At 42.3% G+C, this 13,550-nt stretch overlaps 1 protein-coding gene across 4 annotated transcripts in view; it reads right to left on the minus strand.

The window, feature by feature from the left end:
* Positions 1-6,403: 6,403 nt before the first annotated feature.
* The window catches only part of GNG2 (G protein subunit gamma 2), an 89,019-nt gene continuing 81,872 nt past the window's right edge, over positions 6,404-13,550 (minus strand). For all 4 annotated transcript variants that reach the window (XM_048852180.2, XM_048852181.2, XM_048852182.2 and 1 more), the window contains one exon: positions 6,404-10,091. In XM_048852180.2, coding sequence (XP_048708137.1) covers positions 9,963-10,091 — 129 coding nt within the window. In that variant the 3' untranslated portion in view covers positions 6,404-9,962. The remainder of the gene's footprint in view (positions 10,092-13,550) is intronic.

Below are 13,550 nucleotides of genomic sequence, written 5' to 3' on the forward strand. Positions count from 1 at the left end.
ACTGGCCAGCAGAGGGCTTATGAGAAATGTACTAATTCCTGATTCTTTACAGTGCATTTGTAAGAAAAGCGTGATACATTTATAGTAACGTTTTTCACATTTTAATTAGATACTATATGCATCTTTTAGGTGCAAATGCAAACATCCGTTCATAAAGCTGAACTTAAACACTGCTTTCTAGCTAAATACGGAGTTTTATGACCAAAATTAAAGAAGGGAGGATGAAGATGAAAGTTAGATTTCTATCAGGCATTTAAAAAATAAATATTAAAAGGGCTACACACCGTATGATTTTGCACACCCTTTTCTTCTCTTCATACCTTTCCTGTTATTGCTACAATCCACTTCCTCCTCTCACTGTCCCTATCTTTTAGGAAAAATATGGCCATGGAGCAGTTCTGTTAAGACACTCGCCAATTGCAGTCTTGTTCCTATAATAAACTCACAAGGCCCATGGATATGAAATAAGAATTTTCCTTTTATTGGCTTTAGCTTTGCCCATCTTTTCCTTTACATTTATTTTCCTAAGATCAACTTCAGTTCAACATCCACTTTTCAGGGAGGTGCTATTTTTACAGCTAGGCAGATTAAGGTGCATGGAAGCTAAGCTACCAGATAAGGAAAATGCCATGATAGCATGTGGCTTCTAACCAAGTTTTCACTGTGAGCAAAAATTGCCTTTTTATTTGGCCATTGTTGCACCAGAGTGAATTTAAAGTAACTCCAGCTGAGTTAAAGTCTCTTTGCACCAAATTGTATTACAAAAATTGTTTAGCTCATATTGCTCCTGACTTATAAGGTAGTCTCCAGGGCATGGAGTTCAGAAATGGCCCATATGGCTTTGGAAATGCCAATATTTGCTGCCAGATGACTACCAGACCCTACTGTGTATTTTACATCATACCATAAATATTACTGCTGTGTTTCCATTCCATGCCGCTCTGGAAGCAGAAGTACCAAATGACAGTGATGTAGTTCTCAGAACGGTTCCAGTACAATTTGTAAACAAGAGACTTGGAAACTGAAACCTCATTCTTAGAGCTCATCCATTCAGGAAACTGAACCCTATTGTATATCCAATCAAAATGAACCAACATGACTTGTATTTCGAATGCTGACTACACACTGCCGCCTAAGACCTTCCTGGGTCACTTTTAAGAGTTCTTCATAAAAACATTCACCAAGTAATTTCTAACAAATGCATTCAATAAAACAGTGAAAAGTCATGACCCTTATAGAATTCAATTGGAATTCTGGAGTCTTTTTGATCCTGTTAGCTTTTCTAGAGGTTTTTGGAACTGGCATAGAATTTAAAAGAGAATTATACCCCTGCTATAGCATTCTATAGGAAGATTCAAAGCACCAGTGAAAGGGTATCCTTCTCTATTGAATTCTGCAGGTTTTTAGATCATGACAGGATCCCCGGGGTGCAACCTGGGGCCATGAGACCGCTGTGCCCCCTTAACTCTCCAGTCTGGGCTGTCTCTCACAACGCTTTGCTAGTGACAAGCAGCAAGCCCCTCCAGGTGCTGTTATCACTCAGCACAACCACATGTGGAGACCCCACACCCAGCTAGATTGCATGAATGCTCCCAGAGCCAAGCACGAATCACACAGAGAAAGGCACCAGCCTAATCCCCCCAGCTCCCAACCTTGTACCTCAGGAATATAACATCTTGCACTGCTCAAGACAAGCAGTGCAAATTTATTAATTGGCTCACCACTTCATCAGTGGAACGTGGATAGATGCCTGAACTATTTGGTAAGGGTGAAGTTACAGTAAAGATAAAGAGTTAAACAAAGTTATTGACTACAAAAGATAGATTTTAAGTGATTATAAGTGATAGGCAAAAAGTCAGAGTTACTTACCAAAAGAAAAAGAAAATATAAGCAGTCAGTCTAAACTCGCAACCCTATAAGACTGGGCAACATCTAGATTAAGCAGTTTTTTCTCACCCCACTGGCTACTGCAGTTCATAGTACACAGGTTTCACCCCTGAAACCTGGGCCAGTCCCTTCTGTTGGAGACTTCAGTCTTCTCAGTGTCCTTGTTACTGGCAGCGTAGGTGGGGGAAAGATAAAGGCCAAGCACGGGGCCCCTGTGTTCTGTTTTATACCCTTAGTCTGTGTGCTTGGAGAATACAAGTCCAGGGCCAACCATGTCTGGTGGGCATTGCTGAGTCCACATGCAAGGTTGAACAATTCCCCTGGTGTGGCCTTATGCAGGTGAGTCATTGAATTGTATCTCCCTTGCTGGATAATGGCTGTTGATGGTTGTTTGACACCTGCCCGGGCATTGGTTATTTTCCTTGCTGTTGTCTCTGGGGAGATAATATCAGGCTGATTCCCCAACTTACAGCATGTGTGACTGACAACCATACAACACAATCTCATAACTTCATGTGCACTAATGATATATATATTTAGATAGAACAGTGACTTTCTGCAGATCCTAACCTTTCCCCGATACCATACATGGCATGCTTTATATGCAAGATCACAATTATATATAAATGAGGAACACGGAGGTTACAGGGTGCTCCCCCGAGGTACAGAGTGTCACACAGAGTTCCTTATATAAAATCCTGTTACATAGAACCCTGAATAATTCTCTGAAAACATCCTCTCAGTGTGCAGCAGCAGTCAAAAAAGGTAACAGAAACCATTAGAAAAGGGATAGATAATAAAACAGTGAATATCATAATGCCACTATATAAGTCCATAGTACACCCACACCTTGAATATTGCATGCAGGTCTGGTCACCCCATCTCAAAAAAGATATTTTAGAATATATCTTGGAAAAGACAGAAAAGGGCAACAAAATAGATGAGGGGTATGGAACAGCTTCCATACAAGGAGAGATAAAAAAGACTGGGGCTGCTCAATTTAGAAAAGAGACGCCTAAAGGGGGGATATGATAGCGGGCTATAAAATCCTGAATGGTGTGGAGAAAGTGATTATCTACCTCTTCACAGAACACAAGGACCAGGGTTCACCCAATGAAATTAATAGGCAGCAGATTTAAAACAAACAAAAGGAAGTACTTGTTCACACAATACAAAGTCAACCCGTAGAACTCGTTGCCAGGGATGTTGTGAAGGCCAATATCATATCTAATTCTTTTTTGAACCCAGATACCTTCATGTGTTGGACTAGATTGATAACTGGTATATTTCTGATATGGGAAATGTAAGAAAGAGTGACTCCACAGCAGACCCCAGAATTTGGTCTGACCATTAGAAAGAAATATGCATCGGATGAAGTGAGCTGTAGCTCACGAAAGCTTATGCTCAAATAAATTGGTTAGTCTCTAAGGTGCCACAAGTCCTCCTTTTCTTTTCGCGAATACAGATTAACACGGCTGCTACTCTGAAACCAGAAAGAAATAGGTTTCTCAGCCACCCTGCTGAGTCTATGTCGACTGAAATTGCCTGTCAGTTTTACAAGGTCACTGTGAACTGTAGAAGCACATCCAGAGACAAAGAGATTGTTGCAAAAGTAACAAGCTAACAGCTGTCCTTTACGGTTGGTACAACTTTGTTTTCCTGACCTCTGGAATAAGATGTGTGAACCCCCCACCCTTGCATGCTTATCTTGTTCATTTCCTTTTAGATATAATAAGTGGGATGAATAGACTTATTGAAGTCTGCCACGTCCCACTGATTTTAGAATGGTTATGTTAAAGGATGGGTAGATGATAAAATGCAGATGTAACAGGATATACATTGGCGTGCGAGTGTGATTGTATCTACGTATGTATGATTGAAAGATTAAAGGTTGAGGTGCCAGCCTTAAAATAAGACTGTTTGGCTGAAGAATACAGTGGACGAGATAGCCCGATAACCCTGAGGGCATACTTGCCCCAAGGACAGGAAGGCCAAAGAACAAGATAACAACATACTGTCATTCTGTCATTGCTGTGCCATCTGCATGATTGACTATCACCTCAAACGTGAGAACAGTGATTGACTATCACTTCAAACATGAGAACAGCATGATGAAGCAAACCCTGTAAACTTGTATGATGATAAATCCCTATGAAAACAGACCCTGAAGACTTTGGGTCTGATTCTGCAAACCAACCTCCAGGAGCATTGGATCTGACAAGGCCCTGCTCCACCCTCGTGTCCAGGCCACCTGGCCAGTGACTTGGCATGAGCAACTCCTAGGCTGGTAACTATAGCAACTTTGCAGAACTTGTGTGGCTGTGTGTGTGTGAGTGAATGAGATGTTATAGTGATTGATTGCTTACTCTGATTCTTTCTGTATTCACAATAAACATGGCATTTTCCCTTATTCCCTTTAATAAGATCCTGCTGTTTTTTATTTTCTTGGTATAACACATGGAGGATAGGTCCATCAATGGCTACTAGCCAAGATGGTCAGGGACAACCCTATCCTCTGGCTCTCCCTAAACCTCTGACTGCCAGAAGCTGAGACTGGACCACTGGGGATTGATCACTTGATATTTGTTCTGTTCTATTCATTCCCTCTGAAACACCTGGCACTGGCCACTGTTGGAAGACAGGATATTGGGCTAGATGGTCCACTGGCCTGACCCAGTATGGTCATTCTTATGTTCATTTCTGTGGAATGCTGTTGGATCGTTCCAATGGAATTCTACGGTTCTTTTCCATATGGGGAACAAAGATGCTAAATTAAACCAAAAACAAATAATTCACTACAAGTTAACTAGTCAGCTTTTGTGAGGTGGACATCCCCTAGGAACAACTGAGCTGAGACCAACTGAATTTCACATACATCTTCTGTATAGTAAAGACTGTTAGTTACTATTGTACTGTCCTATATCTGAGCCTATGAGCAAGAGGTGAAAGCTTTCTGTATCCTGGGCCAGTATTGATCCCCTGAGCAAGCATTTCATTTCCAGTTAGTGCTTCAATAGAGAGAGACTCAGGGGAATGCAGCACCCTTCAAGATAAATGTTGATTTAATTCCTCTTGTTAAGGAGAGGCTATTAGTTAAGTACCAGCATGCTCAGCACTGTACGGGACACAGACAGTACAAGGAGCTTACACTGACCAGCTGGAAGGTCATTGCAACAGGGAGTGGGAGCCTTTCCTTTGGACTGGGAAAGAATGCACTTATGTTGTCCGCACAGAGGAAGTAAAGCAACCACTCATGCTGTGAAGACCTTAGGAGAAGATGGTGGGAAAACAAAGCTTCCCCAGGAAGAAGACAGCTGCACACACTGGGTGGATGTATGCTTGTATGGAAGGGGAGACAGTTTATAGGAAAAAAAGAATGGAATCTGGACTATTTCCACAGGGGCATGACCACACGCTGGGCCAGTTTAAGTGAACCTAGGTGAGTGACACTAAGCTGGTGTTTCACACAGAGCTCCCATGCAGCAACTAGGAATTTGGAGTCTCATCCTGGAAAGGCTGAGCACGTGCCCCCACAAGAGAGGAGATCTGCCTTTTTCTGGGAGACAAAAGCATCTGCCGGAGATGGGGAGGTGAACTTGGAACCCTTTGCTTCCTGGTACCTTTTACTGATGGCAGACTGGTCATTTCCTCCTGGGCTGGACTTTCTACTCTAGTTCCATTATGTGTCCCAGGGATTTTGGAACAGGGGCAAGACAGATTCTCTCCTCCTCTCAATCCTTGCTCATAGATCCAAGAATTTATCCTCCATTTCCAAAACCTTTGACAGTGTCGAGTAGCTGAGCCAAGTCACCAGCTTCTTCCAGAGGCAGACGCTAGGATGTGGCTGACAATACCCTCTCACCTCCAGGAGGCAGCAGCTGCGGCTTTTCGTGCTTGACTCCATTTTTACGTTTAGGAGGGGCTGAGGGAGAAACAAGGGGGTGAGGGGTGGAATGAGGATGACAACTGGCCTTCCCTGTACAGACTGAACCTTCAGCTTCCCTGCAGTGGGATATAGTCACCATCCTCTGAAGGAGGTAGGTTCTAAACATTTACAACCCACTGTGCCCTGTGTACTGGTGATTTGCACCTGTACAGATGTGCTGCACTGGCAAAAAGATAAGCTGTATTGGTGTAAACCTAAGCTGATAACATCCCAAAGTAAACTGTATCAGCATAAACTCTGGGCAGCATGTCCCCATTAGGGGGTTGCAGCAGCTAACTACATCAGTGGAAATTTCCTTAAAGTAGACAGGAGCTTAGAGAGGGTCCTGGGAAAGCTGAGGTTCTGAAAGGCCTCTTTCCCTTTCACACCGTCACAAAAGCTGCTATTGAAACCAGCAGCCTCGTTTAATACATTGGGGAGAAATCTGTGGTTTACTGTTAGTTTGGAAAGTTCCCTAAACCAACATCATACCCCAAACACATTTGGTTCTGTCATTAGGAGCAGGAGAGTAAGCTTGTGAAAAAGACCCCACCCCCCAACACTGCTACTTTAAAAAGCAAACAGACAATATTTGAAACAAATCCAAAATTTTATTTCATACACATACATTGATCACATGGGATGAGTGTGTGCACTATATCACAACTTCAAGTTTCCCTGTTTAAAAAAAAAAACAAGAACAAAAAGCAAAACAAAAAAACCCCACTGACATTTACACTGACCCTCTTCCTGAGGACAGATCGCTTCTTGTGTAGGTGGATGCATCCACCTATCTGGCTGACATGATATAATGTACATGTTGCAACTCACCACTGCTATAAACAAAGTTTGTAAGGCTGGGGGGGAGGGATCATGTGCCCGCACACAGAGATATTTTTATTGAAAAGACCTTCAGTATGTCAAAAAAATTATGTTGAATATACAGAATCAATATATTTTCAATATTGAAATACTAATTTTACTTTTTTATGGGGGAAAATTTTCGTGGTAGGTAAAATTTCTACTTTGCTAATGAAAGCGGGTCTGTGTAAATATAAATACTAGGGTGAGATTTTCTGGTTGCCTCCCCAGTTTAAAAAAAAATATCAGAACTATAACAAAAAAAAGAGACAATGAATGTTTTGGTGTAATTTAAAAATCTCCTTATATTCATTTCATGTAGCATTCTTTTAAAGAATTTAAGCTGTAAAATATGTAAGTCATTAAAAAGTTATGACAAAACTTCATGACAGGATTGGAGTACTGTTCCAGGATTAGTGAGATTTAGGGTCTTGGCTAATTAAGATATGCTTCATTGTCAGTTATAGTAGATCTTATTAAAAAAAGAAGAGTTGCAATTTACATTGTTTTTACCACTACAAGTGAAAACAGCTGTAGAGTTACGCATTGGTCAAATGAAACCTAAGCTAGTCAAATATACAGTATAAAGATTGAAATACAGGATCTTGTATTTGAAAGCTAGCAAGGCAAGTCGTACACCATTTAGCTACTGGTTGTATTGTATAAATATTCCCAGATGCCGAGAATCAGAAAGAGAATCCACTGTTACAATAAGTGGTTTTTGCCACAGAAACCCTTCTGCCTGTACACAAGGATGTAAGTAGAAAAGTTAGTGTAAAAAAAAAAAAAGATTTCTACTTTGTTACAGGCTATACAGATTTTCTGACAGGTACCTTAAGACTCTGTCCTTTTAAATACAAAAATTTGAACTCATACCTGATTTGGAACTTCATATTAACAGGGTTGCCATGGATCCGGAATTATCCTAATTTTATAGCTGCTGGGTCTTTGAACCAAAAATGAAAGTGTTCTAAGGGTTCAGAATAGCATGAAAAGCTAGAGCTGCTCTCAACCAGTGGCACAGAACCTTATGATCAGATCCTTTATTAATGCGGTTTAGGTTTGAGGCGTATCGGTGTCTTTGCCATCACAGCAGTCCCACTTCAGGCCAAAGGCCAGAACACAATTTTAACAGCAGTAGAAAGGCAAAGCTGACCTTGAGGAGATTCATGTTTTGAGTCATATACTGTAACCTGTCTCTCAGAACTCTTTATGGGGCCATTTCAGATGGCCTCAGCCTCTACCTGAAATATTAGGTTTTTGTGGTGTTCAAATTGATATGTTTGAGCCTATGGGCTTGTCTTCTCACTCTCCATCTGGTTATGGCAAGTTTCCTAAAGCTTATTAAACAAATGTCAATTTCAGGCTACATGTAAGCAAAGCACTGGGTGCTGCCACCAGGACACCATTCTGACGGTTTGGCTTTGCTCTGATTGGCAGGGCTCATCCGATCGATTAGGGAGCCACTTCTACATCTTTCTTAATGCCTCATTATCCCGCTTGTAGGCTTATAAATGGAGGCACACCTGTAACAGCAGCTCAAAACATTACATGCACAAAGCAAGGAAGTTGCAAGCTTCCACCTTAAGCCATGAGGGGTATGTTGTGTCAATATTCCATCCTGTAGTTGGGGGCTTTATTGAAAGATGCGCCTGATTTTCTTTACTCTCGTCTTGTTTCCTGCTGGGATGTTAAAGCGGTAAGAAATACATGGTGAGAGCTCAGAAAGGGCTGGATAGTTAGTGACTGGATAACAGGAGTCCAACATATTAACAAAAGTTTCAGGGGTTGATAGATCACCCTTAGTCCTTCACTATGGAGTCCTCTCACTATTATAACCATATGCACATTTGCCACCTGCATTTGCCATTGTTGGGGTACAGAGTGCTATGGCCCTTCTGTTATTAAAAGCATTTTCTGAATAATCAGTGGGGGAAGAGGGGATTGAATTTAGCAGTCAGAGTCGATGGCAGAGGGAGTTTAGAGCCAACAGAGTTGGGAAAAGATACCCCTTGAGGGCAGCACAGCAGAAGCAGAGAATTGGGCAGGGGGTGGACAAGCTTGCAGTGCCTTCCAGCTGAAGCCCCCCGCTGAGTCAAGCCGTGCTTGGATCAGCCACTTAGTACAGTGGAGCAGCTGGCTTGCTGTGTGCTGGTTCTGTCATGCTGCTTAAGGGAAATGGTTCAGAGAAGATGTGCTGCTGTGAAAAGTTAATACAGATAGAGGGATATTAAAAAAAAAAAAATCAAGATATATGGGGAAAGAAGAGGCACCGAGGGTATGGGAGGACCAGAGAAAACTTGGTCAAAATAAATGTATATCATTTTTCTTCTTAGTTTTACCCTGTGACCTCCAGGGATCTGAGTGACCCTAAACTCCTGGTATAAACCATCCCGATTTCAGGAATAGGCTTCTCAATAGCTGGCAACCCTACATAACAGGAGAGGTATTTCAGGCACATCTAAGGCATTTGAGTAGTTTCTCTTTGCTGTCAGAACATCTTTTGTTTTTTCTCTACAGCTTTTCCACCAGCACGTGGCTCCAAACAATAGAAGTTTCTAAATGGAGTGAACACAGGGATATTTTCATGCACTATTACTTAAAAGTAGTCACAAAAATATGAAGCACCAATCACAACACCTGATTTACTTTTACTTGCAAAATTGAAGCTACCCTATAAAAGTGTGAGAAATCGTGGTAATAGGTTGCTAGAAACACAGACAGACAGCATTCACATGGCAGATGTGAAGTATCACTGACTAAGCCCTTGCTAAACGGTTTAGTTTGTTATCTTTTGAGGAATCCCATCCATCTCTGGGCTACCCTAATGCAAAAAAAACAAACAAGCACAAGACCGAACATGAATATAATAGTAATCTAGCCTGTTGTGATATTTGACAATTCAACTTAAATAAGAGTATTATTTGGAAAAACCCAACAATAATCATTCCAGTGAGGTTATACACAGCCTCAGCCTTTACCTTGCTCAGCTCAAGTGTCTTTTTTAAAGATGGGAACAATCAAACAAGGGTTTGTTTTTTGTTGGGGTTTTTTGGGAGCAGAAAAGTGACACGTTTAATCTTTACATATTTTTCTACCTCAGATCTTCAGCCTCACGATGTAGATCTTATGCCCCAAAAGGTGACCAGTTTCTTTAAACATGCACATCTCTGGAGCTTCCAGGCCTTGTTATTTTTTAAATTCCGTGGACTAGAAAGTTGTCCACGTTGCTAAAAACGCTACATCAGTGTTCAAAGCGGGCCAAGTGCATGTCAGGCTCATGGAGGGCTTACAGAATCGCACAGAAGAACTTCTTCTCTCTAAAGGGGTTTTCTGAAGCTGGCACCGGGGTCAGTAGAGGGTCTTCCTTGGCATGGGCTTCGCAGTATGCCATCAAGTCTGCCGCTGCTTTTGACACCTGAAAATAAATGCACACACTGTATAAGCCTTGGATGAACTACACTGTCTGGAGCGCCTCCACTTCAGAGCACACAAAGGAGGGAGTACTTCAGCAGCACGGAATTAAAGGGTCTTATTTGGCCGAATGGAAGACTGAGAAGTTGCCTCAAGTTCCTACTTGCTCCTCCACTCTGCTCACTACCAATGGATGGACTTTCTAGCTAGACATTACAATAATCATAGCACTGTCCTGGTTCACTACTGGGCATTCACAGTATCCCTTAGGTAAAATACGCTTAGGTAGAATGGAATAGGCTAGGAATCTGAAGTACTCCTGAACTATGAGATCCATTTTAAAATGGTGCAGAAAGAGGGGAAATCCCCCTTTAAACTGCATTACTCTTCTACTTAGAGAACAAACCCTTTTGAAGCAGCTGTAAGCATCAGCAAACTTCCGTGCAGTTGGGCTAACACTTTAACTGCAATGTAGATATACCCTAAGTGACTAGTGCCAAACACCTGCAGCTGGCCCATGCCAGCTGACTTGGGTTCAGGCTAAGGGGCTGTTTAATTGCAGTGTAGACGTTCTGGCTCAGGCTGCAGCCAAGCTCTGGGACCCTTCCACCTCCCAGGGTCACTAGAGCCTGGGCTCTAGCCCAAACTGGATGTCTACACTGCAATTAAGCAGCCCCAGCCCAAGTCAGCTGGCATGGACCAGCTGCGGGTGTCTATTTGTAGTGTAGACATAAAGGCCAAAGTGGAGATCGTCGCCCAGGCTTTATTCAGTCCTTACTCATGCAAGTGGAATTTGCCTGACGAAAGCCTGAGGGAAGACCTCCAACCAGAAAATATAATGCAAACTGAACTTCACCCTTCCTAGATGCTAGTGCTGTAACAACTGGAACTTCCATTGTTTTTCTTCCCAGTATGGAGTATTTGCATTTATCACGTCTACACTAGACACCATAAATCGATCCCAGATAGATCGATCACTACCTGCCGATCTGGCGGGTTGTGTAGACATGGCCTGAATGTTGAAGATCCTCTCCTGGCCTTATAAATGGGCTGGTCACCCCCTCAACACAGCACATGCACAGATTCAGTGTCGCAAACTTTCATCTGCTCCCTGGAGATTTCTCAATTTAGTCTAAACTTAAGAACAATCGATGTAAATCTTTGCACAAGCTTCCTTGTAGGCAGGGTGTTGCTATGGTTATTTTACCCTGCAAGACCTCCTGTCTCATCTCCTAGCTCTTGGATTCCACCAGTTATCTTCCAGGGTTGGAGGCTAGGGGGGCCCTCCACCTGATCTGACTAGGCCTCCGACTCCTAGAACCTGAAAAACCTACTACAGGGCCAACCCTCTCCAGCCAACCCTCTACTGCTAGGAGCAGACACCAATATTCGCCCGTGTAATCAATTCTGAAGCCCAGTTTACTTTGTGTTTCAGGAGCCTGATGAGGTCAATAAGAGGTCAGGGCAGGCCAGCTGGGAGATTTGACCTAGTAAAGAAGATCACCTTATCAGATGGTAACTTCCACTTTCAGTATAAAGCAGAAGAATAAAACAGACCTGCATTTTTGCTGTAGCATCTTTGATGTCCAAATCCGAAACAATTTCTACACAATAAAATGCATTTTATCAACTATCTAAAACTTGTGTGGATTTCTTTTGATGTTAAGATGGTTTTCATTTGCATCTCTTTCAGGCAATCCAGCCTTCTAGTTCTCTCCCCCCCCTCCCCCACCACCACGCAGCCTCTCTTCAAGGCATTTAACAGCTAACACAAATCTATTAGCAAAGACTAAGAGAAAACCTATGCGGGCTGCAAATCTATTTTTATCTCCGTTGAGTTACAGGCAGGCTTTTGATCCATCAATACCTTTGATCTGATTTGATCTTACCAAGAAAAAAAATTCACACACTGTGCAGGTCACACTAGACTGCAAATAGCTTGCAAAAATACATAGCTACAATATTTATCCACGATTATAAATAAAAAAGGGATGTGGCAGGTCATCTTTATACCATGTCGACCCCTTCCAGTGGAGGGTTGTGGTTGCCACGGTAACAAATATTGGTGGATACAGTTATCTATTCAGAACAGGAAACTGGCTCAGTGGATCTCTGGAGCAGCGAGGAGACATTACCAAGTGATGAAGTTCAGATATTGGTATGTCCCACTTGGGAATCAGCGACATTTGACTTGGAGCCAACTTGAACAAAGTTTAAGCAGCAGAGTTACATTACGCCTTTCAAAACCTGCACGTATTTGGGGGACAAGATTCGGAATATATACCGGAGCATGAAAACCATGCAGTTGAATGCATCAGATTGGTACTTAAGCTGAAGAAGCAGCCGCCATAGATGCATAATTCTCCTTTTGTGCAGGCAGCTGGTTTTTTGGCATGCACCATTACGTGTCTGTGCCCACATTCAATACAGGCACCCAGTTTGGAATGTTGGCCTCTAAAAACCGAATCTGTCCATGATCACAATTGTAATGATTGTTTATAGTAGCATTCATCACGTGCTAGGGGCTTTCTGGACAAACCAAGAAGGGACAGCCCAATCCTGAGGAGCTCACCGTTTAAGGACAGAAGTTGGTAAATATTGGAGGGGCAGAGGCAGAACTGTGCCCATTTACTACAACTCAGATGAACGTTATAGGGGCTCATTATTCCAGTGTAGTAACGTACGGACCAGCACTAAGAGACCTATATGCAGCCAACGCAGAGGAAGACCTCCCCGAAAGGATCACTCTTTTTCCCCCCGCCCCATTGGGAAAAGAGACTTGAAAGGATAACTTTGCTTTTCATTTTGCTGCATTTCTCTAAGCAAGTCCAGGTAAACCACTGAGCCCAATTTCATGCATTAACATTATCTGAAGAACAAAGTGTCTGAAATACATTAAATGAGATGCTCAACTGTAGTCGTCTTCAAACAATACCAATTCATTGTGAAAGAGCATCTTCCTGTTTCCTAAAAGGCCATATAATTACCACTGGTTTAACTGAATTTCCTAAACCCTCTAGTTTGCCCATTGGGTACAGTTCATGGTCACACCAGCAAAGTATCCATCACTGAATAGGAAAGCTAGGAAACTTTCTTAATGTCACAGATTTGAAGACAGGAGGACCATTATGATCATCTAGTCTGACCTCCAAGAGAACACAGGCCAGAGATTTTTGCCCAGTGAGATTCCTGCATCTAGCCTGACATAATTTAGAAAAAACTATTCAGTCTAGATTTAAAGACTCAGTGATGGAGGATTTACCGCACCCCTTGCTAATCCATTCCAGCAGTTAATTACCCTGACTGTTAAAAACAAACATTTGAAGTACGCAAGTTCACACTGGAACTTCCAGCCATTGGATCATGCCTTTGTCTTCCAGATTAAAGAGCTCTCGAATATCAGATCTCTTCTCCCTAGGTAACTGTAGGCCACGATCAATTCAACTTAATGTTTTGTTCAATA

Source organism: Caretta caretta, chromosome 6 (assembly GCF_965140235.1).
Source record: "Caretta caretta isolate rCarCar2 chromosome 6, rCarCar1.hap1, whole genome shotgun sequence".
NCBI lineage: Eukaryota > Metazoa > Chordata > Testudines > Cheloniidae > Caretta > Caretta caretta.